General features: G+C 59.0%; 1 protein-coding gene across 5 annotated transcripts in view; it reads right to left on the reverse strand.

Annotated features, from left to right (window-relative positions):
* Positions 1-25946, reverse strand: part of RASA3 (RAS p21 protein activator 3) — a 136716-nt gene that overhangs the window by 23993 nt on the left and 86777 nt on the right. For all 5 annotated transcript variants that reach the window (XM_045377568.2, XM_005586330.3, XM_065533528.1 and 2 more), the window contains 12 exons: positions 18613-18689; positions 18043-18123; positions 17584-17656; positions 14468-14544; positions 11512-11616; positions 8979-9135; positions 8319-8467; positions 7451-7565; positions 6127-6201; positions 5154-5277; positions 3466-3572; positions 924-1001 (listed from right to left, as the gene is read on the reverse strand). In XM_045377568.2, coding sequence (XP_045233503.1) covers positions 924-1001; positions 3466-3572; positions 5154-5277; positions 6127-6201; positions 7451-7507 — 441 coding nt within the window. In that variant the 5' untranslated portion in view covers positions 7508-7565; positions 8319-8467; positions 8979-9135; ... (3 more) ...; positions 18043-18123; positions 18613-18689. The remainder of the gene's footprint in view (positions 1-923; positions 1002-3465; positions 3573-5153; positions 5278-6126; positions 6202-7450; positions 7566-8318; positions 8468-8978; positions 9136-11511; positions 11617-14467; positions 14545-17583; positions 17657-18042; positions 18124-18612; positions 18690-25946) is intronic.

The following is a 25946-nucleotide window of genomic DNA, read 5'->3' on the forward strand; positions in this document are numbered from 1 at the left end:
GCCCGAAGGCATCAACCTGCCCTGGCCAGGCCCCTGCAGAGACAGCCTCGGGCCCCACCATGAGTCCCCGGCACCCCTCGAATGTCAGCTCTAACCCCCTCAAACACACAAGGTGCTCTCGGGGAAACGGGGCAGACACTTGAGGGACCCTCAGCCCGGCGGCACCACATCCGGTCTGAAGGGAGGAGGATGGAGGACAGAGGTTCATATCCCCAGGGAGAGAGGGGCCCCGGGAGGAGGGGGGCGCGTGGGGAGGAGTGGGCTGCATGGGGAGGCAGTGGTTGGGTGGGGAGGAGGGGGCCGTGTGGGGAGGAGGGAGCTGCGTGGGGAGGAGGGGGCTGCGTGGGGAGGAGGGGGCTGCGTGGGGAGGAGGTTGTGGGGAGGAGGAGACCGCGTGGGGAGGAGGGGGACTGCGTGGGGAGGAGCGGGCCATGTGGGGAGGAGGGGGCTGCGTGGGGAGGAAGGGGGCTGCGTGAGGAGGGGGCTGCGTGGTGGGGGAAGGGGCCGTGTGGTGGGGGAGGGGGCCGCGTGGGGAGGAGGGGGCTGCGTGGGGAGGAGGGGGCTGCGTGGGGAGGAGGGGGCCGCGTGGTGGGGGACCACTGCGATGCCCAGGAGGCCCCAGGTCAGGCCACCTGCCCGGTCCGCTCGGCCGCGTCCCACACCTGACAGGTCAGAGGCTGCTCCTGCCACAGGGCCAGTGAGGAGCCACAGGCTCCCGAAAACAGTCACGGGTTCACTTTGGGAGGGGAGAGGTGGGCGGGACGGGGACGCTGGGGTCCTGGGCTTCAGGAGCGGATGTGGTGCCAGCTCTGATTCTCGATCTCTATCTAACTCTCAAATGTGGGAGGTTTTCATGTGTATTTACTGAAAAGAGAAAAGAATCAGTTGTCCCTAAAAAGAGAAAAAGAAGAACGGAGACTCACAGATTTGGACTTGGACAGGCTGCCGAGGGTTTGAATGGTCTTGGAGATCAATGTCAGCGTCCTGGACGTCTGGGGGTCCTGGGGAGGCGGGAGCGAGAAAGGTCTGTGTCAGCTTTACAGAAATACTGTGACTGTCTCAGGTCACCCAGGGGACGAAATACAGGAGTCACCTCCGAGCTGCTGTGACTTGTGCATGAGCTGCGGAGACACGGGTAGCGACGCAGACGGGACTGGAGGAGGCGGGTATCCCAGTCTCAGGACCTGCTGAGACCGTCCCGCAGGCAGCATCCGATGGCACCGTGGGGACCCACCCTCTTGGCCCAGCATGCAGGATGCGTCTCAAAGTCGAAAGCATCAGGCGGGGTCATGGCTCTGGGGCGCTGAGTCTCAGGATGCTGAGTCTCCTGGCCCTGCCTGGGGCTCATCTCAGCCTTCATGAGGTTTGAAAGTTCAACTTACAAGTGCTGAGGGCCAGGCTTGGTGGCTCACACCTGTAATCCCAGCACTTTGGGAGGCCGAGGCAGGTGGATCACTTGAGGTCAGGAGTTCGAGACCAGCCTGGCCAACATGGTAAAACCCCATCTCTACTAAAAATACAAAATTAGCTGGGCATGGTGACACACGCCTGTAATCCAAGCTACTAGGGAGGCTGAGGCACGAGAATTGCTTGACCCCAGGAGGCAGAGGTTGCAGTGAGCTGAGATGGTGCCACTGCACTCCAGCCTGAGTGACAGAGCAAGACTCCGTCTCAAAAAAAAAAAGAAGTGCTGGGGAATGGGCCATTCCTCACATCCCCTCGCCCTGGCCATCTCCTTCCAGCTCTGCCACCTGCACATGCAACACGGTCACCCCAGATCCCTGCACCCTGAGAGCTGCGGCCCCAGCAACCACATTGGGGCCTGGAGCAAATCACTGCTGAATAGGGATCTGTTGACTCAATACACGGATGATACGCCGATCATCAATACTCCATATGCGATGGGCAGGGGAGGAAAGCACGGCAGTGACCAGCAGCTAAACCCTGGTCAAACCGTCCACTGCTTTTGTGATGTTGTCTCAATTCCCCCAGAACATACACAGCTTAAATAGGTCGGTGAACCAGCTGCAACGAGGACGTTCTGGGACCTGGTGCATCCACCAGCACTCCCCACGCACCGTCCACACACTCCCCACGCACCGTCCACACACTCCCCACAGTCCACACGTACTCCACACACCCCACACACTCCCCACACCTTTCACACGTACTCCACACACTCCACACACACAGCACACGTACTCCGCATTCCCCACGCCTTCAACACTCCCCACACCCCACACGTACTCCACACACTCCACACACACGGCACACGTACTCCGCATTCCCCACGCCTTCAACACTCCCCACAGTCCACACGTACTCCACACACCCCACACACTCCCCACACCCCACACGTACTCCACACACTCCACACACACGGCACACGTACTCTGCATTCCCCACGCCTTCCACACTCCCCACACCCCACACGTACTCCACACGTACTCCACACACTCCACACACACGGCACACGTACTCCGCATTCCCCACGCCTTCAACACTCCCCACACCCCACAAGTACTCCACACTCCCCACAAACTCTCCACACATACTCCACACTCCCCACACCCCACATGTACTCCACACTCCCCACGCACTCCCCACGCCTTCCACACGTACTCCACACACTCCACACACACGGCACACGTACTCCCCATTCCCCACGCCTTCCACACTCCCCACAGCCCACACGTACTTCACACACTCCACACACACGGCACACGTACTCCGCATTCCCCACGCCTTCAACACTCCCCACACTCCCCACGCACTCCCCACACCTTCCACACGTACTCCACACACTCCACACACACGGCACACATACTCCCCATTCCCCACGCCTTCAACACTCCCCACAGTCCACACGTACTCCACACACCCCACACACTCCCCACACCCCACACGTACTCCACACACTCCACACACACGGCACACATACTCCCCATTCCCCACGCCTTCAACACTCCCCACAGTCCACACGTACTCCACACACCCCACACACTCCCCACACCCCACACGTACTCCACACACTCCACACACACGGCACACGTACTCCGCATTCCCCACGCCTTCAACACTCCCCACAGTCCACACGTACTCCACACACCCCACACACTCCTCACACCTTTCACACGTACTCCACACACTCCACACACACGGCACACGTACTCTGCATTCCCCACGCCTTCCACACTCCCCACACCCCACACGTACTCCACACTCCCCACGCACTCCCCACGCCTTCCACACGTACTCCACACACACGGCACACGTACTCCCCATTCCCCACGCCTTCCACACTCCCCACACCCCACACGTACTCCACACACTCCACACACACTCCACACTCCCCACGCACTCCACACTCCACAGGGTCGGCCCCCACAGCCACACAGATGCCCTGACCCAGGCTGCAGTCCCAGGACGGCTCAGAAAGCCTCGGTCCCTCAGCCAGTCACTCACCGTGTGGTGCGGCGTGAGCTGGAAGAGGTTGGGGGAGAGAATGGCAGGCGCAAAGAACCTCAGGAAGATGAAGCTGCTCACTGCAGTGTACCTGACGTCCGGGTCACCTGCGGGAGACAAAGGCGGGGTGGCCCTTTCCCTCTGGCACAGTGGCCCCCAAGGGTCCGCGGGGAAGTCCTGCCACAGTCCTGGATCTCTCTCCACCTGTGTCTCTCTCCCTCTGTCTCTCTCTCTCCATCTCTCTCTCTCTCCATCTCTCTCTCTGTCTCTTTTTCTCTGTCTCTATCTCTCTCCCTGTCTATCTCTTTCTTTCTCTCTCTCTCTCCCTCTCTCCATCTCTCTTTCTCTGTCTTTCTCTATCTCTCTCTGTCTTTCTCTGTCTCTCTCTCTCTCTTTCTCTCTCTGTCTCTGTCCGTCTCTCATCATCACCATACAGCGCAGCACCTTTGGTGCCTGTCACAGACTCATTCCACAGTGGTCTGTGCTCATCTGGGTGAGAGGATGTGTTTTATCTCTTCACTTCCACCTTGTTCAAAGTGGGTGTGGGGCTGGGAAGTGCTTGGGAACTGCCTCCCTGAGACCCCTGGGCCCCTGGGCCAGGGCTGTCTGATGTCCTGAGAAACGGGTGGGGACAGCGTTTGACTTCTGGGGACACAGAAGTGTGGATGGCTCTGCAGGGCCATGGCCACCCTGGGGGTGTCTGCAGCCGTCCTGAGGCCACAGGACACGCAAGGAAGGGAGAAGCCAGGCAGCGGGGCCCTCGCCGAGCCTCTCAGCAGCCCCAGAGCCTGAGTCCCGGCGGGGCCTCGAGCATCGCAGGAGACAGGCAGGTGCAGGCGCCTCCTCGAGGGTCGGCAAGGTTGAGAAGCTTGGGGCCAGATGCCCAGGTCCCTGGGGGATCTCTAGCTTGGGGGTTTGAAGAAGGGGCAGCTCCCCCAGGGGTCCTGACTCCTCGAAGACACGGGCAGGCAGAACCCCCAACACCACTCTGGGCCCTGCCCCAACAAAAAGAAACCACTGGGAAAACCCGGGGGGCCACATCAGGAAAATTCACCTGACAAAGCCCGGCCGGCCTTCCCGGCCCCCCGAGAGACCACTGCGGTCATGAACTCCAGGGCTGGGGACCCCCGAGACCACTGCGGTCATGAACTCCAGGGATGGGGGCCCCCCACAGTGGTCATGAACTCCAGGGCTGGGGACCCCCGAGACCACTGCGGTCATGAACTCCAGGGATGGGGGCCCCCCGAGAGACCACTGCGGTCATGAACTCCAGGGATGCGGGCCCCCCTAGAGACCACTGCGGTCATGAACTCCAGGGATGGGGACCCCCCAAGACCACAGAGATTGGGAACTCCAGGGCTGGGGGCCCCCCGAGACGACTGCGGTCGGGAACTCCAGGGCTGGGGCCCCCCGAGACCACTGCGGTCATGAACTTCAGGGCTGGGGTCCCCCAAGACCACTGCGGATGGGAACTCCAGGGCTGGGGCTCCCCGAGACCACTGCGGTTGTGAAACTGGGGAACACTGGCCCAGGCACAAAACCCTGGAAAAATCCAGCCTCTGAACTGGGGCTCATGCCCCCACAATTCTAGTCCAGCGAGGGCTGCTGGGGGTTCTGCCTGGGTGGGAGTCACCCTGCACGGGGCTGTGGCCATTTCTCAGCAACACGAGGGTGTCCGGGGCACTCACCCTGGAAGCGCTTGGCCGCTGCCTCCCGGAGCGAGAAGAATATGTCGCACATGACGGTCGGGCAGCTCACCCCGGACTCGGTGATGGCGTGGAAGACGCGGTCCACGTACTGCCGTAGGTTCTCCTGCAACGGGATACGGCACTGGGACCCACTGTCGAGGCTGCCCGCAGGCGCGTGTAGCACCAGGACACACCCAGGGAGGGGCACGTGGGGAGGGGCACGTGGGGAGGGGCTGAGGGCGGGCGCAGGGCAGCCACAGAAGCAAGACACGTGTGAACAGCCACCCCCTGGAAATCTGTGCTGGGAGCTGTGGCGATTCACGTGTGAAAATCACTACACCCTGTTCGGGGCGCCACGTCCGCTCCCCTTGTTTACTGAGTGGGGAACAGACACTCACTAGAACGTGCCTGCCCGAGGCAAGAGCTCTGTCCGGTCATTTACATACAGAGATGACCAAACAGCACAGTCTGCAACACGTATCATGTGAAGTGACTAAAATGTTGGGGCAAGTTCAACATCAGGGAGTTTTGTTTTAAAATGCGGGACACAGCTCTGGGGACAGCCTGGGGAGGCCATCCTGTCCCAGGAAAAGGCGGGGGCAGGAGCCATCGCCCCAGGGGAGGCAGAGCTGGGTGTGCAGGGCAGACCCTCCAGGGGAGGCAGAGCTGGATGTGCAGACCAGATCCCCAAGGGGAGGCAGAGCTGGGTGTGCAGACCAGATCCCCAAGGGGAGGCAGAGCTGGCCGGGACACCCCAGGGGAAGTAGAGCTGGGCACACAGGTCAGGCCAAAGGTGGTGGCCTCCCAGCAGTGCAGCCAGCATACTGTAGCCAGGCGAGGCAGGTATCCCTACGCCCGGTCCTGCACCCACCCCAACCAGGGTCACGGGGTGAGTCAGAGCTTCCAGGCAGCCACCGGCTGAAAGACCCCAAGCAGGTGACTGGCCCTGGTTGCATTCATGAACAAAACCTACCATGTTGTTTTCAAGGTTTTCTCCATCTTTCAGCTTCACAGGGTCTATTTCACAGGGTTTGTGGCTCTGGCATATCTGTGGAGAGGTTTAAGACGAGGCTCTGTGAGTGGGTTCCGGGGGCACAGGCAGGGAGGGAGGAGGGGGGCTCAGGCCTGGCTGAGATGCAGACCCTGAGCCTCATCCACAAAATGCCGCAACAGCTCCCCGAACACGGCCACTGGCATGGAGGGGCACAGAGGGGCATAGTGAGGCACGGTGAGGCACAGAGGGACACAGAGGGGCACGGTGAGGCACACAGGGGCGTGGTGATGCCAGACTGCAGGTCCACCGTGGGATGGTGTCGCCCCGAGCCTTGGCTGAAAGGGGGCCACTCTAGGCCTGTGTCACAGGCTGCCGAGGGACAAGTGAAAGGTCAAGTGCAAACACCAGGCACGGGGCCCAGTCCATGGCCACAATCAGATAAGCCGGGCTTTCTCGGGGAGCAATGTGCTGATGTGCACCAGCCACACAGACCAGGCCTCGCAGGCCTTTAATAATATTTTCACTTCAAAATGCTGCCGTGATTTTGCCACGGAGCAAACCAGAATGCTGCGTTAAATGTTCTCACGTTTGCAAAGAGCCTGTTTACAAAGCTGCTCGTAAACAGGGGGCACAACCTGGTGGCATCAGAGGGTAGGGTGAGGACTGCACATGCGGGCATCAGAGGGTAGGGTGAGGACTCGGCGTGCCGGCATCAGAGGGTGGGGTGAGGACTCGGCGTGCGGGCATCAGAGGGTGGGGTGAGGACTCGGCGTGCGGGCATCAGAGGGTGGGGTGAGGACTCGGCGTGCGGGCATCAGAGGGTGGGGTGAGGACTGCACGTGCGGGCATCAGAGGGTGGGGTAAGGACTCGGCGTGCCGGCATCAGAGGGTGGGGTGAGGACTCGGCATGCCGGCATCAGAGGGTGGGGTGAGGCCTTGGCATGCGGGCATCAGATGGTCAGGTGAGGACTGGGTGTGCAGCTCAAACGTGCCATGCTGCCAGGGCCCAGACACAGGGGACCGCAGGACGTGTGGAGAAAGGTCTCCCTGGGAAGAGCCAGGTTTTTCTTGCGAATGGTGGGTTTTCTTATGTATAGTTTTGATTCGGGAGAATCTGGAAGGTTCTGGAGTACACAGGGAACCTCCTCTCGATAAGAGCGAATGAATCAGCATCCCTGCAGCAAGGCTGGAGGAGCCGACGTTCAAGCCCAGCTCGTGGTCTGGCTGGATCCCTGTGCAGTGCCCTATCGGGGGAAGTCCTCCCCGTGTCCCGCGATGCTGAGGACTCCAGCCCCGTGCTCACCTCCTCGATGGCGGGCTTCAGGGTGACGTGCAAGTAATGCATCCCCGCCAGCTTCATGGTCTCGTCGATGCACTTGGACGCCAGCGAGTTTCCTCGGAAGATGGTGTTGGGGTCCCTGGGAAATGGCGATGGGGACAGTGTTTGTCTCCTGGGGATGCGGAAGAGCAAGTCGGAGCAGAGCCTGGCCCCGAGCACCTGCCTGTGGGCCGTGAGGTCAGCGCACGCCCATCCGTCGGCTTCCTGATGTTTTACAAGGAGCACAACTAGGCCAGGAGCTCGAGGCCCTGCCCATGGAACCGTCCTGTGTCAACAATGCCAGAGGGAAACACTCGGCTGCCCGCGTGGCCACCAGCTCAGGAGGAGCCTGGCTGGCCTTTGCTCCCGTCCTCTCGCCCTCTGCGGCCTGTGCCTGCACAGAGAATTGAGCACCAGACCCTGGCAGGATCCGAGGGCCAGCAGAGAAGCAAACCCCTCCTGCCAGCTACGGTGGCCACAGGTGCAGCTGGATGTTTCTAGAATAAGGAGTCTGGAAACAGCGCTCAGCAGGTCCTGAGGGAAGCCGTGCCCCATTTTCATGGGCTCCCAAAGTGCCCCAGTGAGGGGACCTGAGCTGTCCTCGAGCCCTGGGAGCCGTTTTCCCTCCCCACTCACTCACTATACCCGGGATTTCAAAGGCAAATGGGGCTTTCAAAGAAAAAAAGAGAATCATTAACTGGGTCTGTGAAAAAACCCCGAATCCACACGGTTTCTGGGGACACTTGAATTCCCTCAAGCCCTGCGCCAGGACGTGCTTCCCAGCGACGACCTCGCCATCCCTGCAGCAGGTCCAAGCCGCTCACCCCCGGGGCGGGGCGGGGCGGGCACTCACTGGGTCCGCTTCACCTCCGCGCTGGCGATGGCACTGATGAAGGGCACCACCCTGCCGTAGTGTAGCAAGAGTCGCACCAGCGGGACGGCTGCCTCCTGCTTCTCCCGGCAAACCTCGCCCAGGATGTGGGCCGCGGATGCTGACACGGGCTGCGGGGAGGGGCGAGGTCAGTGCCGGGGCCCAGGGTGTGGGACCCTCAGAGGCCTGTCCCCACCCTGGCTGGGGTCTCACTTTCAGCCACAATAGATATGGCTCTTTGCTGAGACAGAAACACATATATTCACAAAAGCACCAAAACTTCCCATTTGCTGCTGCTTGGCTGGGCCCTTGGAGGGGCGTCTGCACCTCCTCCTAGCAACCCCCAAATGCGGCCAGCTCTACGGCTCCTGAGTCAGCAGAGGGACCCTGATGATGGGGATCCCCCTCAGACAACCCTGCGAGGCCTCAGCATCACCAGGCTCCCACGGCTCTACCTGCAGACAGACCAGAGCCCCCAGCAAAGGGGTCCAGGCATCTGGGCGGGAAACAGGCCGGGCTGGGAGGCATGGGAAAGGCCCCTCAGGGACGAGGTGCCCTCTGGGGTGGGGCAACGCGTGGGGCGGGGCCCCAGGCAGGTGGCACCTCCTGCCCACACCCACAGGCCACGGCGTGGACAAGCACCTCCACATCCGCAGACTTCAACAGCAGGTCACGCAGAGGGCTGTAATAGTCAGAAGAAAACACGTGGTCTTCCGTGTATACCACGTTCAGCCGCAGGGAGCCCAGGTCGTCTGGCTTTAGGTTCTTGCTACCGTTGTCCCGGGGCTGCAGAAAGTACCTGGGTGGAGGGACACACGGAGGGAGGCGTGAGGCTAAACCTGCCAAGGAGCAGCTCTCAGGGCAGCCCAGCTGCCTGCTTGAGGCTGACCGGTCAGGAGGGTGATCCCACAGGACCCCCCCGAGTGCAGCCCCTGGGATTCCCCACAGAAGACCCCCAGCACGGCTGGTCACTGGGGATCCCCAGGAAGCAAGTGTTGGACCCAAAGACGCAGGAGTCAACGGGGGAAACGCGGAGGGGGATGGGGGGTGCAACATGGAGGGAACGGGTTTCCGGGAACCCGCGCAGAAGTGGTCAGTGATTCGCCGTGAAGACCTATGGCCGGCAATGTCAGCAGCAGATGGAAATGAAAATTATTTCAACCACAGCGTGCCGTGGCTCCTGCTGCCACAGGTGGGGGCCTTGGGCTGGTGAGCCTGGCAGGCCACCTCGGCACCTGGTCATTGTGGGCGATGTTTCCTGCCCGGCCACTCTTCCATCTTTGGTTCTACCCCATGCAGTCACCCAGGAGCCCTCTCTGCTCTGATTTGTGGGCCAGGCAGTCTCAGCTCTCAGGTGGGTGGAGCCCGTGTCCCAGGCACGAGCCCCCGTCAGGTGGGTGGAGCCCGTGTCTGAGGCACAAGCCCCCGTCACGTCGGGGGAGCCCGTGTCTCACGCAGGAGCCCCCGTCAGGTGGGTGGAGCCCGTGTCCGAGGCACGAGCCCCCGTCAGGTGGGTGGAGCCTGTGCCTGAGGTATTAGCCCCCATCAGGTGGGTGGAGCCCGTGTCTGAGGCACGAGGCCCCGTCAGGTGGGTGGAGCCTGTGTCTGAGGTATTAGCCCCCGTCAGGTGGGTGGAGCCCGTGTCCGAGGCACGAGCCCCCGTCAGGTGGGTGGAGCCGGTGTCTGAGGTATTAGCCCCCGTCAGGGAAGCCCGTGTCCGAGGCATGAGCACCTGTCAGGTGGGTGGAGCCTGTGCCTGAGGTATTAGCCCCCATCAGGTGGGTGGAGCCCGTGTCTGAGGCACGAGGCCCCGTCAGGTGGGTGGAGCCCGTGTCTGAGGCGCGAGGCCCCGTCAGGTGGGTGGAGCCCGTGTCTGAGGCGCGAGGCCCCGTCAGGTGGGTGGAGCCCGTGTCTGAGGCGCGAGCCCCCGTCAGGTGGGTGGAGCCCGTGTCTGAGGCGCGAGCCCCCGTCAGGTGGGTGGAGCCCGTGTCTGAGGTATTAGCCCCCGTCAGGTGGGTGGAGCCCGTGTCTGAGGCGCGAAGCCCCGTCAGGTGGGTGGAGCCCGTGTCCGAGGTATGAGCCCCCGTCAGGTGGGTGGAGCCCGTGTCTGAGGCATGAGCCCCCGTCAGGTGGGTGGAGCCCGTGTCCGAGGCATGAGCCCCCTGGGGTTCTCTGGGGTCTGTGGTGGCTGCCTTGGCTACCCGGGCCAGGGGTTCGCTCAGCGTAGGAGGAAGCCTAACTCAGCTCAGGGGGCCTGTGCCCGTGCCGTCTTCATAGAATCAAAAGACACGTGCGTTTCAGTTTCTGGGATGGAAACCTGCCCTCACACACACGGCAGAGGGACACATGGGGCGTTAGGCCGCGGCACACAGTCCACGCCTGGCAGTGCACGCCTCCCGCAACTCCGGGCCCTCTCAGGAGCTGCCTGTCGCTAAGGGACACACGTGAACTGGAAGTAAAATCAAACAATGGCCTGCTCCTTCCACCAAAACACCAAGCACCTGGAGAAAACAGGAAAGAAAGGCAGGAGGCAGCAACACACGTCATGCCCTGGGGTGGGTTCTGGGTCAGAGCCGATCCCTGAGGTCCAGACGTGCGGAGGGGAATGGAGAACCCTGTAATGCGCCCTCAATAGGAGGTGCTGCTGAGGGCCCGGAGCAAGACCCGGAGTGCAGCCGCGGGGCAGGGCCCGCTGTGCGCATTCTGGGCTCCCGCACCAGCTGCTGATACCCTCTCCTCCCGGGGTCAGACCCCGCGAGCGGCTGGCGGCTCAGGGTCCCCCTTTCACCCGGGGTCAGATCCCGCGAGCGGCTGGCGGCTCAGGGTCCCCCTTTCACCCGGGGTCAGACCCCGCGAGCTGCTGGTGGCTCAGGGTCCCCCTTTCACCCGGGGTCAGACCCCACGAGCTGCTGGTGGCTCAGGGTCCCGCTTTCACTAGCGTTCCCTGTCTTGTTTTGAGGTGCCAGCCGTCGTGAGTCCCTGCTCAGTGTGATCCCTGCTGCCTCTCCTCACCTGCCGTTTCTCACCTGCTGTGAGGCAGAAACTCATCAGCAGGCGGGTGCCGGGCGCAGCCGAGGACCAGCACACATGGCCTCTGTGCCTTTCCACTCAGAGGCAGCATGTGTTTTTGTGGCTCTCAGAGATGTGGAAGTCTGCAGGCGCAGCGTCACCTTACCATGCCTCGTAGGAGCTGGACTGCCGCAGGACTTTCAACGGGATCCTTAGTTCTCCCAGGAATTCATCTCCAAACTTCAGGTTACTGGCATTCCAGAGGTCAACTCTGAAAAACGGCATCGGTACAGCTCTAGCTGACAGCGGGCAGCCCGGGTGAAGCAGAGATTACGGGCCATGCTTTGTTTCCCTAGGAGCAGGGGGAGCCTGCAGCGCCTCCCACAGTCTCCATCAAGGCTCAGCCCACCGGGCACGTTTAAAACACATCAGACCAGCCTGTGGTTTTGGAATAAAGATGAGTGTCTCCCAGTGGTAATGGGCAGGCAGAGGAAGGCAGAAGGCTCTTAGATAGGAAGGAGCCTGGGTGTCGCTCCGTGCACCCGGGAGCTACATGATCCCAGGCTCTGCGCCAGGAGGGAGCCGGGCATCGCTGCGTGCACCCAGGAGCTACGCGGCTGCTGCCGCTCTCAGCTCCAGCACCATCTGTCCCCTTTGCCCACAACAGGCCCAATGTCAGCAGCCTGTGCACGGCGGGCAAGTGAGACCCTCAGGGGCCTGTGGCGTGTGCCTCTCGCACCGTCCCAGCGTACGGCCCAGCAGCCTCCATCTGCAGGGCTCAATGCAGGGGATGATGAAGAACTTGGGCTGTAGAGAGGAGGGTGCCCATGGAGGATGGGCTGGCTGATTCAACAGCCAGGGGCTCTCTGCTTTCGTCACATGAAAATGTGCCTCAAAACAAAACTGGGTGCTTGTGAATGCCCTGCCCCTGAATATAGAGCCCTGTGTCCACAGATCGCTTATGACCTGGGGCATGAAGTGGATTCAGGGGCCACGCACACCACAGCAGGGGGAGAACCGTGGCCACAGCATGGTCCACGAATCTCCCTGAGTAGCCTGGGCCCAGCATCGTGAAGCTTCTGCTAATGTCTAACACGGCAGCGGCTTCCACTAATGCTCTGTCCTGGTGTGGGACAGTACGTGTCCCCTCAGACCTGGGGCTGTGAAATTCTGACAGACACACAGCATCCCCGGCTACAACAAGTCTACAGGACTGTACCCCAGTCCCTCATGGCCAGGACCCACCCGCATGCCTGAAACACCCGAAGTCATGTGTGGCCAGCTCTACCCACGGGCCTGAAACCCCAGTTACACGTGCCCGGCCCTACCCAGGCGGCTAAAACTCAGCAGGTCTAACCACACTGTGGCCATCAGGGGCATCCCCCTGGGGGGAGAAGATTCCGGAAGGCCGGTGATTCTGCTGCCCTTGCGAATCCTGCAGAGGCACTGGCGTCTGGGGCCAGGGAGGGCTGACAGGCCGCACAAGAACCCATAGCGCGCTCTTTTCAGAAGGAACAGAGGGGACCGCTGATCTGCGCAGGGACTTTGGAAATGTGCCAAGTGGCCAGGCAGGCGCATCTGCCTTTAAAAAAGGAAATATTTAAAACACGTTTTGTGTGCTTTAAAAAAATTCAGTAACTGGACTTCACTCCTGAATTCAAAGCTTGGTGTAAAAAGGAACCAACGATGGTGCTTCCTTCTCTTGAAAAAGGGGCTGGTGGTGGGGCTGGCATGAGTCCTGGGGAGGCTTCCTTGATGCCCGGCCCAGGGTCTCAGGCCCTGGCTCAGTACCGTGAAGCCTGGAAATGAAGGTTTAGGCCAAGACATTTAAAAATGGGACTCAAACCGAGACAGTTGGTGGAGACAACCCTGCTTTAGGACTCCCACGTCAGGGACACTCCTACAGTTCAGGACCCTGACCCCTCAGGAGGTGGATCTGACCGACCACGTCAGGGACATTCTGTGGTTCAGGATGGAGACAACTAGGGGAGGCGGATCTGACCAATAACATCAGGGACATTCCTATGGTTCTCAACCACAAAACCACGCCTCCCAGCAGCCGTAGGGCCTGAGCCACACGCCGGCTCCACATGTCCCGGTAAGGGTCCCCCTGGGGCACTGCCAGGCCCTGGGAGGGAGCGTGACCAGGGATTTGATGGCACATTCTCCAAAATGACCTAAAGAAAGCAGGTGCATCCCAGGCTCAGGAGCATCCCAGGCTCGGGGTCTCAGGGCCGGCTGGGGAGGGTCAGGAGGGAGCCGTTTCGTTCCTTCTCTGTCCAGCATGGAAAGGTTCGGGGGCTTCAGGGGAGGTTCATCTGCCTCTTCACAGGGGATGGGGGCATTCGTTGGTACAGAAGGAACAGAGGCTACGTTCAAAAAGAAACAGGAATCCAGCCTATTTTCACCGGGAGGGGAGAACCCACCAGCGTTTGTGAAGAGCACATTCTGGGGCCCGCCCTCCCCAGACCTCTGAGTCAGCCGGATCGTGGGGCTTTCTAAATCCTGGACCTGAGATCACGTCCCAACCTGCGAGAACCCGCAAGCGATTTCCCCGTTTCCCATGGGAGGCGCTGAGGAGCCAGGAAAGGGCGGTGGGGGCTCCAGGGCAAAGGCTGACGATGCAGCTTCTATGACCACACGCAGGAAACACAAACCCAGTACCAGGTGAGAACATTTCACTCGAGTCAAAGGGGACAGGGTCTCCCCAGAGGCCACCCAGCTGAGAGCCTCAGGAGTGCCAGGGCCGGGCGCTGTGCAGACCCGCCAGGCCTATGACCTCCGAGTGAGACCTGCACCCATGGACGGCGGAGGGCTTAGAACAAGACCTTAAGAACAGCTGCAGCCTGTGTGCCCCGTCGCTCCTGGTGGATGAAGAAGCCTTTCGGCCGGAGGGATGCGGACCTCTGGCCTTCGCCTCTTCGCAGGAATTGCAAGGTGAGCCCTAACACCACCCACAGGCTGTCACTTCAACTACAGCTTCTAACATCTGTTGTGAAAATTACCAAGAAAATGGAAATTCTTTTCTACCTATGACCCTATATTTAGAAACAAATAACAAAAGAGCTGAGGAGTTTGGGTGAAAACTGCCGAATCGGGGACGCGGAGCCTGGTTTTCTCACCTGATTTCGAGTTTGTCCACGTCTTCTTCCTCGAAGTCAAAGTGAGACTTCTTGCTGTAGCTACAGGGCCGGGTCACCTGGAGTCAGCGGAGAGAGAAAGCGCTGAGACCGCGGTGCCACCAGGCGGGGGTATCTCCACGCGGACCCAGGCCCCGGGCTGCACTTCCTCTGCGCTTACCCACACGCCACTCAAGGGCCACAACCGGGAAGGCCCTAGGTGAGATTCGGGATTCAGGCCCGGCTTCCTGAGTGCCAGCATTTCCCACTCACAGAGCTCCTGGAGGGGCAGACCCAGGCAAGACCTGCCCCAAGGCCGTTCACAGCCACTGCTGGACTCTCCCAGCGGTTCCTCATGGGTGCCGGGCTCCAGGGACCTAAACGTCCCTCACCTGCACCTGCTCTAGGCTTGCCACCCTGTGAGGGAGGGACCCCCTCTGCCGTGGAGACGAAGCAGCCCCACCTCAAGGCTCTATTTGCCAACAGGAAGTGAAAAGCGTGAGGCCTATGGTGCCTGAAACTCGCCAGCCCCTAACAGACCCCAGCACTCTGGGAAGCGTCAGATGGCGGAAAGTCAAGACGCTGCTACCTTCCTCCTGACACCTCTGCACCGTGGGTTCCTTAGAACAGAAAGGGAGTGAAGGCATAAAGGGTCGAGGCTCCGGGACCGCCCCCCACTGCCGCCAGCCTGCAGGGTCCTTGCAGCAGAGCAGTAGGCCGCTCCACGGGCTCCAGGAGACCACAGTCGGTTACCACCTCGAGTTCCAATTTAACCACCATCAGCCATGCACCAGGTCACCCACGTTTACAAGGAGGGCTCCCTCCTGCCCGGCCTCCCTCCCTGCCCCACCTTCTCTGGGCCTCAGCAGTGATGCTAGCTCAGGAGCTCTCAGCTTGAAGTTCTGATGCAGGGTCTGACGCCAAAATCACGTTGCTAGAACTGCCTAACCTCTGAGCTTGCACTTCCTGATTGGTAAACTGAGGCAAAGATCATGCAGGGGCAATTCTCTGCTTCGGGTTGAGGGCTGCTGACGCCTCCTCCTTCCTGACCTACACACCACTGTCCTCAAATTTGCTTCCCCCCAACTTCCCCATCTCATAAAACTCAGGTCAGGCAACATCTCCTCCAGGAAGCCCCTGACACCCCTGCCTCACGCCCTCTCTGCAGGGCAGGTCAGGCAATGCCTCCTCCAGGAAGCCCCCGGCGCCCCTGCCTCACACCCTCTCTGCAGAGCAGGTCAGGCAATGCCTCCTCCAGGAAGCGTCCCCCCCAGTGCCCCTGCCTCATGTCCTCTCTGCAGGGCAGGTCGGAAGCTATTGTAGGGGCTTGTCTGTTTGCGTCCCTCCCATGCTGGTCTGGTGTGGTGGTCTTGGACTCCTCTGTTTTCTCCCACATCTTATCACCAGCTGATCACCGGCACAGTGCTGGCACCTGACACATCTGTTGAGTGAATGAAAGCAGCTCCTACCAAATTTATGAGATTATTTAATCTCATTTAGAGAGTTAAAGGGCCTTAATGTGTCTAGTTGTGATCCTGGAAGAAAAAGGTACAGATGCTGCTTCCCATGGAAACGGAACATCTGTTTTCCTGGGTATGCTCCTGGTAGGTGCCTGTCCGACCACAGCCTGTGGGAGACACGCTCCCCCTCCGGGGCTCGGCCTCCAGCTGGGTCAGAAGCAGCTGAAGCCGAAAGAGACGGGGTCCTGGTGAAAGAGGTCCATGGCTGCTAAGGAAGGGGTGGAGACAGAGTGAAAGGTCACAGACCCCAAAAAGCAGGGCCCCGTGTGGCCCACACGGCAGTGGTCAGCGAGGTCTGGGCCTTCCCTGGAGCCCCACAGGTGGTGATGCAGACCACGGTTTTCAGACTCTCTGTGGTCACTAAATTACTCCAGTAGGCTGAGACCCACGTCTTTACAGAGTGAATGGGAGTGCACACGGTAGAAACGGTGTGAGAACACTGCAAGCGTGATGAGCACCCGGGTGTGGCCGGGCAGTGGGCGAGCTGTACCCCACTGTGTGTATGACAGCTCCACGTGTGGCAGCCGACGACCCCACCGTGTATATGACAGCTCCATGTGTGGCAGCCGAGCCGGGGGAAGCTGCCACCTGGAACTCTGTCCATGCCACATGCCTCCTGCACCGCCAACAGGGCCCAGCCTGCCCCTGGGAGCCTGGCAGCTCCCTGCCTTCCCTTGCTCTGGCAAAACCATCTTCTCTGCCTGTCTCTAAGTGAGGGCTTCCGTTTGAGACAGAAAACAGATTCCACCTCCAAAGCCCTCCTCACAGCGGCCCTGAAAGCCTCGGTCTGGCTTCGGACACCAAGTTCCCACCTCTGCCTGTGGGGCCCTTTTGAGCCTCAGCAGTGCCCGTGGGTCCTGCTCAGACTGGTAGGTCCACTCTCCAACAGTCCCCCCAGAGCTGCATGCATCGAGCGCCGCTCAGCCATCATGGCTCAGGGGAGCCCGCCTGACCCCTCAGGTGTGACTGGCCATGCTCCTGCCACAGAGGCCTCATCCATCCTCACATCTCCAGGGCTTGTGCACGGGAAGGTTTGTGGATGGGAAGAGCATCTGTCTAAAGGCCCTGCAGACAGCCATCCCCAAACCGCGCCGGCCACATGGCAGGTCCCCACTCCATGAGATGCAGCCGTCCCCAAACGGCACAGTGGGTCCCACTCTACCAGGTGCAGCCCTTGCACCCTCCTTCTCATGGATTTTGGTGCTTCATGTTCTGAGAGGATCTCTGTGTCTGAATCCTTCCCCGCTTTGCTTCAAAACCCTGCCTATTTCCACTGGAACAAGCATTCCGCCTGCTCAGGGACACTTGGGCGGAGCAGCCAAAAAGACAACAAAAAACCCCAAAGTCCTGGTAATTTGGAAAGCATTAACCTGTCATCTTTTAACTCAAATCTGGGCCAGTTCGGGAGACAACGAAAAGCCTTTCTCTCTCGGGAGAGGAGGGAAGGTCTTGGGGCCACGGGTCCTAGGGCCGGCGGGGCTGCCTCCTCTCCGGGAGGAACTTCCAGAGGGAAGAGACTGAGATGGTTCTGATCCAGACTTTCTGCCAATGTGTCTCGGGTGCAGCCTGCACTTGACGTTCACCCATGAAGATACCAACCTCAAAATAAAACACTTCATCGAACTGGGGGTTGTTGGTCTTCCGCTTTACTTTCGTCTTCTTTGCTTCCGATCTGTTATTGAGAGAGAAAGGATTGGGATTAAAGCAACACTGCTGATTCCAAGTCTCTCAGTCATAAAACTGAGCTCTCAAATGCACAAGTCACTTATTGCCTTTATTTATTTCATAAATATTTCTGTTCGTCTCCAACTCCAGATGGTATGCAAATCCCGAACCTTTACCGAGACAAAAATACTCAGCACGAAGAGCACGAAGGCTTCGTTTTCTACAGAGCAATTTTGGAGCAATAAAGAAAACAAAAGGAAGTAAAAATTACATATTCTACCTCAAAGCGCAGCCTCCTGCCTCCTCCCAAATGAGGCAGTGGCCTCGTGATTTCAGAGCTGGACCCTCGGCCCCCAGGACCAGAACAGAAACCTGAGGCGTGAGGTCACTTGCCTGAAGGGTCCTGCCAGCGTCACGGTGGCGTAGGGGTCGCACTGCCCATTCACGATGGGGAGGCCCTGGCACTCGACGATGCTGAGGAGAGAAGCAGAGGCGGCGTCAGGAGGGAGCGCAGACCCCCGGGCAAATGGCGAGACAGCTCTGGGTCGGGCAGGAGGCCTCGGTTCAAGCTGTGAGATGCGGTTTCCTCCCTGGAAGGCAGGGAGGGCCCATGACAGCCGCTCTGCCTCGGTGTGACACTGAATCACGCCAGCCGTTCGCAAAAGCCCAAAACAACACCTCTAAGGTGAGCATGTGCTTTAGTGAGGACGCCGGGAGTGTGTGACAGGACATCTAAAGCAGTGTCATCGGGGGGGCAGGACCCCGAAAACAGCGTCATCCTGGGGGCCCAGGACGTCTAAAACACTGTCGTCTTGCGGTGCCAGAACCTCTAAAACAGCGTCATCCTGGGGAGCCACCGGCTCTGGAAATTTCTGTGTGTTGGTTTGAAAACCCCTGTGTGCTCCTCGGGAGCCAGACGGGCCACTCGCTGTGTGCTCAGTCCCTGGTGAGGACGCGTCTTACCGTGTGGCGAGCTTGTGGCAGACGACCCCAGTGTCTGTGATGACCTCGCTCAGCCGCAGCTCCAGGTGCACTTTGCCCTGCAAGGCACGAGGACGGGGTGTCAGGGGCTGTGGCGCTCCCACAGGCTGCCAGGGCCGCACAGCCCAGGGAAAGCCTAGAAGGCAAAGGGAGCAGGTGGCTCCACCCCGCCGCAGCCGACGGGCACGTCTGGTCCCTCCACTCCACCCCCGGACGCAGGGTCCCAGCCGTGGCTTTCCTTCAGGAGAGCTGCCTGCCTGGCCGCTCAGCCCCATGTGGCTGCCCAGGCTCCTGGCTCTGCTGAGAGCAGGTCGCTGCCTCAGAAGTGAGGGGTCCAACCGTGTGGGAGATGGTCATTCGGTGAAGCAGCCCCCCAAAGACACTGACGCTGCAGCTGCTCACGTGTGTCCACTGGGGCAAAACGGAGGGGAAGCAAGCTCTCTCCTGAACCGGGGCCACTGCCTGCCTTTACCTCCCCGCGGGCAAGGCCGCATGGAACCCGCAGGAAGCTCGGAGAGCTCACATAGAGAGCAAGGCTCACACAGACAGCAAGGCTCACATGGAGAGCAAGGCTCACACAGAGAGCAAGGCTCATGGGGGCTTCCAGCAGAACAGACAGCAAGGCTGCCCTGCGGGTCCACCTGTCTCTACAGATCCATCTGTCTCTGCGTGCTGCTGTCTGTCCACCTGTCTGTGTGCACAGCTGTGGATGTGTGTCCACCTATCTGTGAGTACGACTGTGTGTCTGTCTGCCTATGTGTGTGTGTGGTTTGTGTGTCTGGCTGTGTCCACCTGTATAAGCATGCTGTGGTGTGTGTGTGCCCATCTGTGTGTGTCCACTTGTCTGTGCATGCAACTGTGTGTGTCCATCTGTGGATACTGCTGTGTGTGCATGTCCACCTGTGTGTGTGTCCACCTGTGTCCATCTGTGCATTTGACTGTGTGTGTGTGTCCATCTGTGCTGTGTGTGTGTGTGTGCAGCTGTGTGTCCTCCTGTGTGTGCGGCTGTGTCTACCTGGGTGCATGCAACTGTGTGTGTGTCTGCCTATGCATATATGTGACTATGTGTGTCCATCTGTGCTGCTGTGTGTGCGTGTCCTCCTGTGTATAGCTGTGTGTCCACCTGTGTGCAACTGTGTGTCTGTCTGTGTGTGTTGCTGTGTCCACCAGTGTGCATGCGACTATGTGTCCACCTGTGTGTGCATGTGACTGTATCTGCTTGTGTGTACGTGTCCACCTGTGTGCAACTGTGTGTCTGTCTGTGTGTGTTGCTGTGTCCACCAGTGTGCATGCGACTATGTGTCCACCTGTGTGTGCATGTGACTGTATCTGCTTGTGTGTACGTGTCCACCTGTGTGCAACTGTGTGCATGTTTGCCTGTGTGTGCATGCAGCTGTGTGTGTCTGCCTGTGCATGTGGCTATGTGTCTGTGTGGGCGTGCAACTATGTATGTGTGTCCATCTGTGTGCACACGGCTGTGTGCATCTGCCTTTGTGTGCATGAAACTGTGTATCTGCCTGTCAGTGTCCGCCTGTCTGTGTGTGCGTCTGCCTGTGTGTGTGGCTGTGTGTGTCCTTCTGTGCATGCAACTATGTGTGTGAGCAGCTGTGTGTGCATCTGCCTGTGTGTGTATCTGCCTGTGTGTCTTCTTGTCTGTGTGTGTGTGGCTGTGTGCATGTCCTTCTGTGTGTGTGTGCGACTGTGTGTGTCCACCTGTGTATGCGTGTTTGTCGACCTGTCTGTACATGCAACTGTGTGTGGATGTCTGCCAGTGTGTGCACCGCCTGTGTGTACATGTGACTGTGTCTGCCTGTGTGTGTGTGTGCGGCTGTGCGTGCCTATCTGTGCGTGCCGCTGTCCCTGTATTTGCTCCAGCCTGAATGGCACTGAATGGATGGAATGAACACAGACTCATCCATGCATCAGGAGCTCTGCCTGGCCTGGCCCTGAGCTCTTGCTCCTGAGGCTCCAGCAAGGCCAGGGCCTGTTCCCCAGGGCTTGTCACTGCCTGTGGGAGGGTGGGAGGGTGGGAGGGATGGGCAGAATGCGTGGCGCTAAGACGTGGACGGCAGAACCGACGGCAGCCCTGCAGCATGTGGCCTGGTGCAGAACCTCAGATGGAGCAGGGACCTCGCTTAGGCCCCACCAACCTAAACGTTAAAAAACCTTAAAGTTCCTTCAAAAATCTTCCAGACACCTAGCCCGCCTTGAGAGGTAAATCACCTAATAAGAAAAATAAACCATAAAATAATACCCCAAAAATTAGTCAAGATATATTTATTCCCTATACAAGTTAAAAATAGCATCTTCACATATGCCACTAAGCTGTTTTTCAAAAACCCAGACCCTCAGCAAACAGATCTACCAACACAGACCACAAATGCAGGGGGGATCACAGACCCGAACCCCAAATGCCAGGCTCTGTTCTGTGGCTGTCCACGGGCTAAAGCAGTGCCCTGAACACCAAAAGACAGGAGGAAGTGCCTGGCCCAAGAGTAACTGAGAACCCACCGCTTCATCCCATTCTTAAATGGCGGGTGCAAACTCCCTCAGGACAGAAGTGTTCAGATTAGAAAGAGTCTGTGCAGATGGAGGCAGCTCGATTCCTGTTAGGGAGCTTCAGGAAGAGTCACGCCGCATCGGGGGTCGTGGTCCCCAGCAGCAGGTTGTGGCCCCCATGTGCTCTCCTGGCTCCTGGCAGCAGGCTGTGCGGCCCCCGTGTGCTCTCCTGGGTCCTGGCTGGGTCCAGGGGCACCTGGCTGGGCACCATCAGGTCCTGAGGCTGCTCTGTTCCTGCAGCGTGAATCCTTCCTGACCAGCTGACTTGTGCGCTTCCGTCTTCTGCTGATTCGGGAGTGGGAACAAACAAAATCCACCCCTGGAAGGCCCTTTCTCCTGCCAGAAAAGTCACTGAGTAAATCTGCAGGTGCCAGCGCAGGCTGGAGAATCCCAGAACGTTTAGAGGTTAAACGACACAGTTCTAAATAACACACAAATTGGAGAACACAAGACACATTTTAAAATGTTCTGGAATAAACAGAAATGAAAGTGTTACTCATCAAAATCAGTGGGACGGGCCGGGCGCGGTGGCTCAAGCCTGTAATCCCAGCACTTTGGGAGGCCGAGACGGGCGGATCACGAGGTCAGTAGATCGAGACCATCCTGGCTAACCCAGTGAAACCCCGTCTCTACTAAAAAATACAAAAAACTAGCCGGGCGAGGTGGCGGGCGCCTGTAGTCCCCGCTACTCGGGAGGCTGAGGCAGGAGAATGGCGTAAACCCGGGAGGCCGAGCTTGCAGTGAACTGAGATCCGGCCACTGCACTCCAGCCTGGGTGACATAGCGAGACTCTGTCTCAAAAAAAAAAAAAGAAAAAAAATCAGTGGGACGCAGCGGGAGCTGTGGTCAGGGTTTGACAGAATCTGGAGTACCGGCAGCACAGACTAGAGCAGAAGGGAGATCCGAACCCTGACCTGAGCTCAGGGCTGGGAGACTGAGGAAAATGAGCAAACTAAACCCAGAGCCCAAGAACAGAAACCAGAAGTCAGATCAGAAACCAACGAGAAAAATCAAAGCCAAAGGCAAATTCCTTGAGAGACCAATAAAATTAATAAACCTCTAACCAGGCTACCAAGAGCAAAGGGAAAAGGCACAAATTCCCACAGGAAAGGAATGAGAGGACTTGGCTGCCGATCCTGGCACCTGCCTAGATGCTGCACTGAGGTCCCTGGCACTGCACTCCTGCGAACTCACAGACGTAGCAAAGGGGCCCAGCGTCCACCACGGCTGAGGTCCTGACAACGCGTGGCTGCAGTGTCACCCGGTGTCACCCATGGGGCCCTGGGCGGGGGCTACTGAGGGGTGTATGGAAACTCCATACTCCGCTCAGTTTCCCTGTGAACACAGAACTGCCCCCAAAACAGAGTTAATTTTAAAAAAGCAGCCAGTGGTCCCCATCCATCTTTCTCAGGAAGGCCTTCCCCAGGGAGAGAGCAGTGCGCGGGACCAGGTCAGGGTCCTGGCCCCCGCAACCGGCTGCTGCATCCCCAGCTGGGCGGGCAGCAGCCCAGAAGGCAGCCAGGACAGAGGCGCCTTGGATGCAGGGCTGTTCCACGCCGGCTGCAGAGAGGAGACAAAGTCAGCGGGCAGGTGAGAGGGGACACAGACGCCACGAGGAAGGAAGCCTAGCCTTGGCCCTCTCCTCCTGCAACCCTGGAGAAACGTAAAAGCTTGGCCCTGGATGACAGACAGTGACTTTGTTTGCTCTGAAAATCCTTCCAAGAGGACTGTCTGCTGCACAAACACAAAATTCCCAGAGGCTGTAGCAGGAGGCTGGAATTTCTATCCCAGTCACTGATTTCATGGTGCAACTGGAAGGCTCCAAGGGGGAAAATACGCAGGTGTCTCTCGGGCGGACAGCGGACCCGGGGGTTTGCTGTGATCCCTCGCAGGGCCGTGCTATTTCCTGAATACGTCACAGATGCACTTGAATGCCCGGCTTATAAAGGAGCTCAGTGACCCCCCAGGCGCCCAGATCACCGCGATGCCTCGCTGTCACAGGCAGTGCCCCCGCTGGCATCTGACGCTGACACTGCCCTGCGTCGGGGGAGGGTCAGAGAGCACAACGCTGCATCATAAAGTGATTTAACGAAGACTTTCCAACAGTGTCCGTTCCAGAAGGAAGCAAGAAAGGTTTAATTGTGTTTCCCCCACTTCTGCGACGCACTCACTGGCCTCCCCCATGGGCCGTGTCTGTGACACTTACTGTCCGGCCACGGGACGTTTCCTGGAAATCAGAGCGGAGGGACTCAAGGAGCCGCACTGCCACCCCCCTGCCTTCCTGAAAACAGTCACTATGACATCTTACGATAAAATGGCGGCCCTGAGACTGGAGCTGCTGCTGCTGCTGCTTTTGAGATGGAGTTTCACTCTTGTTGCCCAGGCTGGAGTGCAGGGGAACAATCTTGGCTCACTGCATCCTCCGCCTCCTGGGTTCAAGCGATTCTTCTGCTTCAGTCTCCTGAGTAGCTGGGACTACAGGCGCCCACCACCACGCCCGGCTAATTTTGTATTTTCAGTAGAGATGGGGTTTCACCATGTTGGTCAGGCGGGTCTCAAACTCCCAACCTCAGGTGATCCACCTGCCTTGGCCTCCCAAAGTACTGGGATTACAGGCATAAGCCACCAAGCCCAGCCTGGAGTTGAGGTTTTAAAGGTTGGCTGGAGTCCAGCAGGGACGCTGCTCCCTGTCACGGCCACATTTTGGGCGGCGTTGTGGCTGACTGCGTCGGCAGCACCCGCCCGGGTCCAGCGGGCATCGGAGAGCACTGACCCTGCCTCCTGCCCTTTAGACAACAGCTCACATGGCCGGGCGCAGTGGCTCACGCCTGTAATCCCAGCACTTTGGGAGGCCGAGGCGGGCGGATCACAAGGTCAGGAGATCGAGACCACGGTGAAACCCCGTCTCTACTAAAAATACAAAAAATTAGCCGGGCGCGGTGGCGGGCGCCTGTAGTCCCAGCTACTCAGGAGGCTGAGGCAGGAGAATGGCGTAAACCCAGGAGGCGGAGCTTGCAGTGAGCCGAGATCGCGCCACAGCACTCCAGCCTGGGCGACAGAGCGAGACTCCATCTCAAAAAACAAAACAAAACAAAACAAAACAAAAAAATAGACAACAGCTCACATTTGCCTTCCATAGAGCGCAAATTCCCGGGAGACTGACACCACTTGGTCCAGGATCCTCACGTTCCGGACAGTGAGAGGCAGGCTTGAAGGACGCCGGGCTTGGCCCTGGGCACGCCAGCCGCCTCGGGCGTTAATTATGAGAGTCTACCAGCCGTGAGATCAGCCAGTGGCATTCTTATTTACAGCTTCGTGGAGATGAAATGTCTGAGTCCTAATTGGTGTTGCACAGTCTCCCCTGTGATGACTGTCACAACAGCCCATCGACAGGCAACCGGACCAATAGCACACGCTTCGCACCTCGGATCATTCCTCAGCCTCAGAAGGAAGGAGGTTCCGATACCACAAGTGACCTGGAGGACGTCGTGCGGAGCGACATCAGCCTCAGGAAGACCAGCAGGGCAGAGCTGACTGCCATGAGCCACGGGGAGTGGCCCGCATCAGAGACAGAGTGCGATGGGGCTGCCGGGGGGAGGAGGGACGGAAGCGCTTGAATAAACCTCTAGCCAGGGGACAGAGGGGACAGAGGTTCCGCTTTGCAAGATGAAAGGAGCTCTAGAGATGGGTGGTGGTGATGGTTGTACAATATTATGAATACATTTAATACTGTGCCACTGCATTGGACATTTTAAATGGTTAAAATGGTAAATCTCATGATGTCTCTATTTTACCACATAAAAAACTGGAAAAAATAGCATAGAATACACACAGAGAGACACACGCACAGAAGCATGTGCCTGTGAACTGGTGAAATCTGGGTAACGTCCGTGGATGGCACAAATGTGGGCATCCTGGTTGGTGTTGCACCAGCTGCACAGGGCGGTGCCTGGGGAAGCCGGGAGAAGGGAGCACGGCCTTCCGTTTTCGGGGCAAGGAGGAGATTCGCCCCTCGCCACTCCTGTGTACTGTTTTGGTGTCTTCCTATAAATCTATAACCATTTCAAAATTAAATCAATCTAAAAAAAAGGCAAGAAAGAGGACAAGCTACACCTGCCAAAAAAAAACAAACTTGAATCTGAGGAAAACGATAAGGCTGCACTCTGCCTGCTGCTCAGAGACCCCAGCGACGCGGGTATCCCAGAATAGAAGTGCCGGGAACACGCAGGCGGGAGCGGCCCAGTCAGCAAGCCCCGCCTCCTCCCGGGCAGCACGTGGGAAGCCCCGCCTCCCTCCCCCAGCAGCACGTGGGAAGCCCCGCCTTTCTGCTGGGACTCCAGGGTCCGCTGAGCAGCGCGCTGGGGCCCTTGTGCTCTGGGGCTGCGAGGACAGTCATTAGTTCTGCAGTAATCACAGCGTCCTTCACTTTCCACAGCACGTGTGGGTTCCCCAGCCAGCGCTTTCCTAGGAAGCGGAGTTAATTAAGTGTGAAGCACAATTAGCACAGGTCCTTTAGGGCAGGGCCATTCCCAGGGCCTCTTGGCTCCATTCCTTCATTTCCGTCCAGGGCCTCACCCCGTCCCCCTGGCTGGGCTCACCGTCAACTTCATGAATGAGCCCTTTGCTGGCCATAGGAGTGTGCCCAGCCTGTGATCTCAGCAGATGGCGACCTTGACCCAGTGAAGTGCAGAGGACGAGGGCTCCCGGGGAAAAAGGGTTCCCCGGGGACGAGGGTTCCCACAGGACACCAGGCCATC

The sequence above is a fragment of the Macaca fascicularis genome, chromosome 17 (genome assembly GCF_037993035.2).
Source record: "Macaca fascicularis isolate 582-1 chromosome 17, T2T-MFA8v1.1".
NCBI classification, from domain to species: Eukaryota; Metazoa; Chordata; class Mammalia; order Primates; family Cercopithecidae; genus Macaca; species Macaca fascicularis.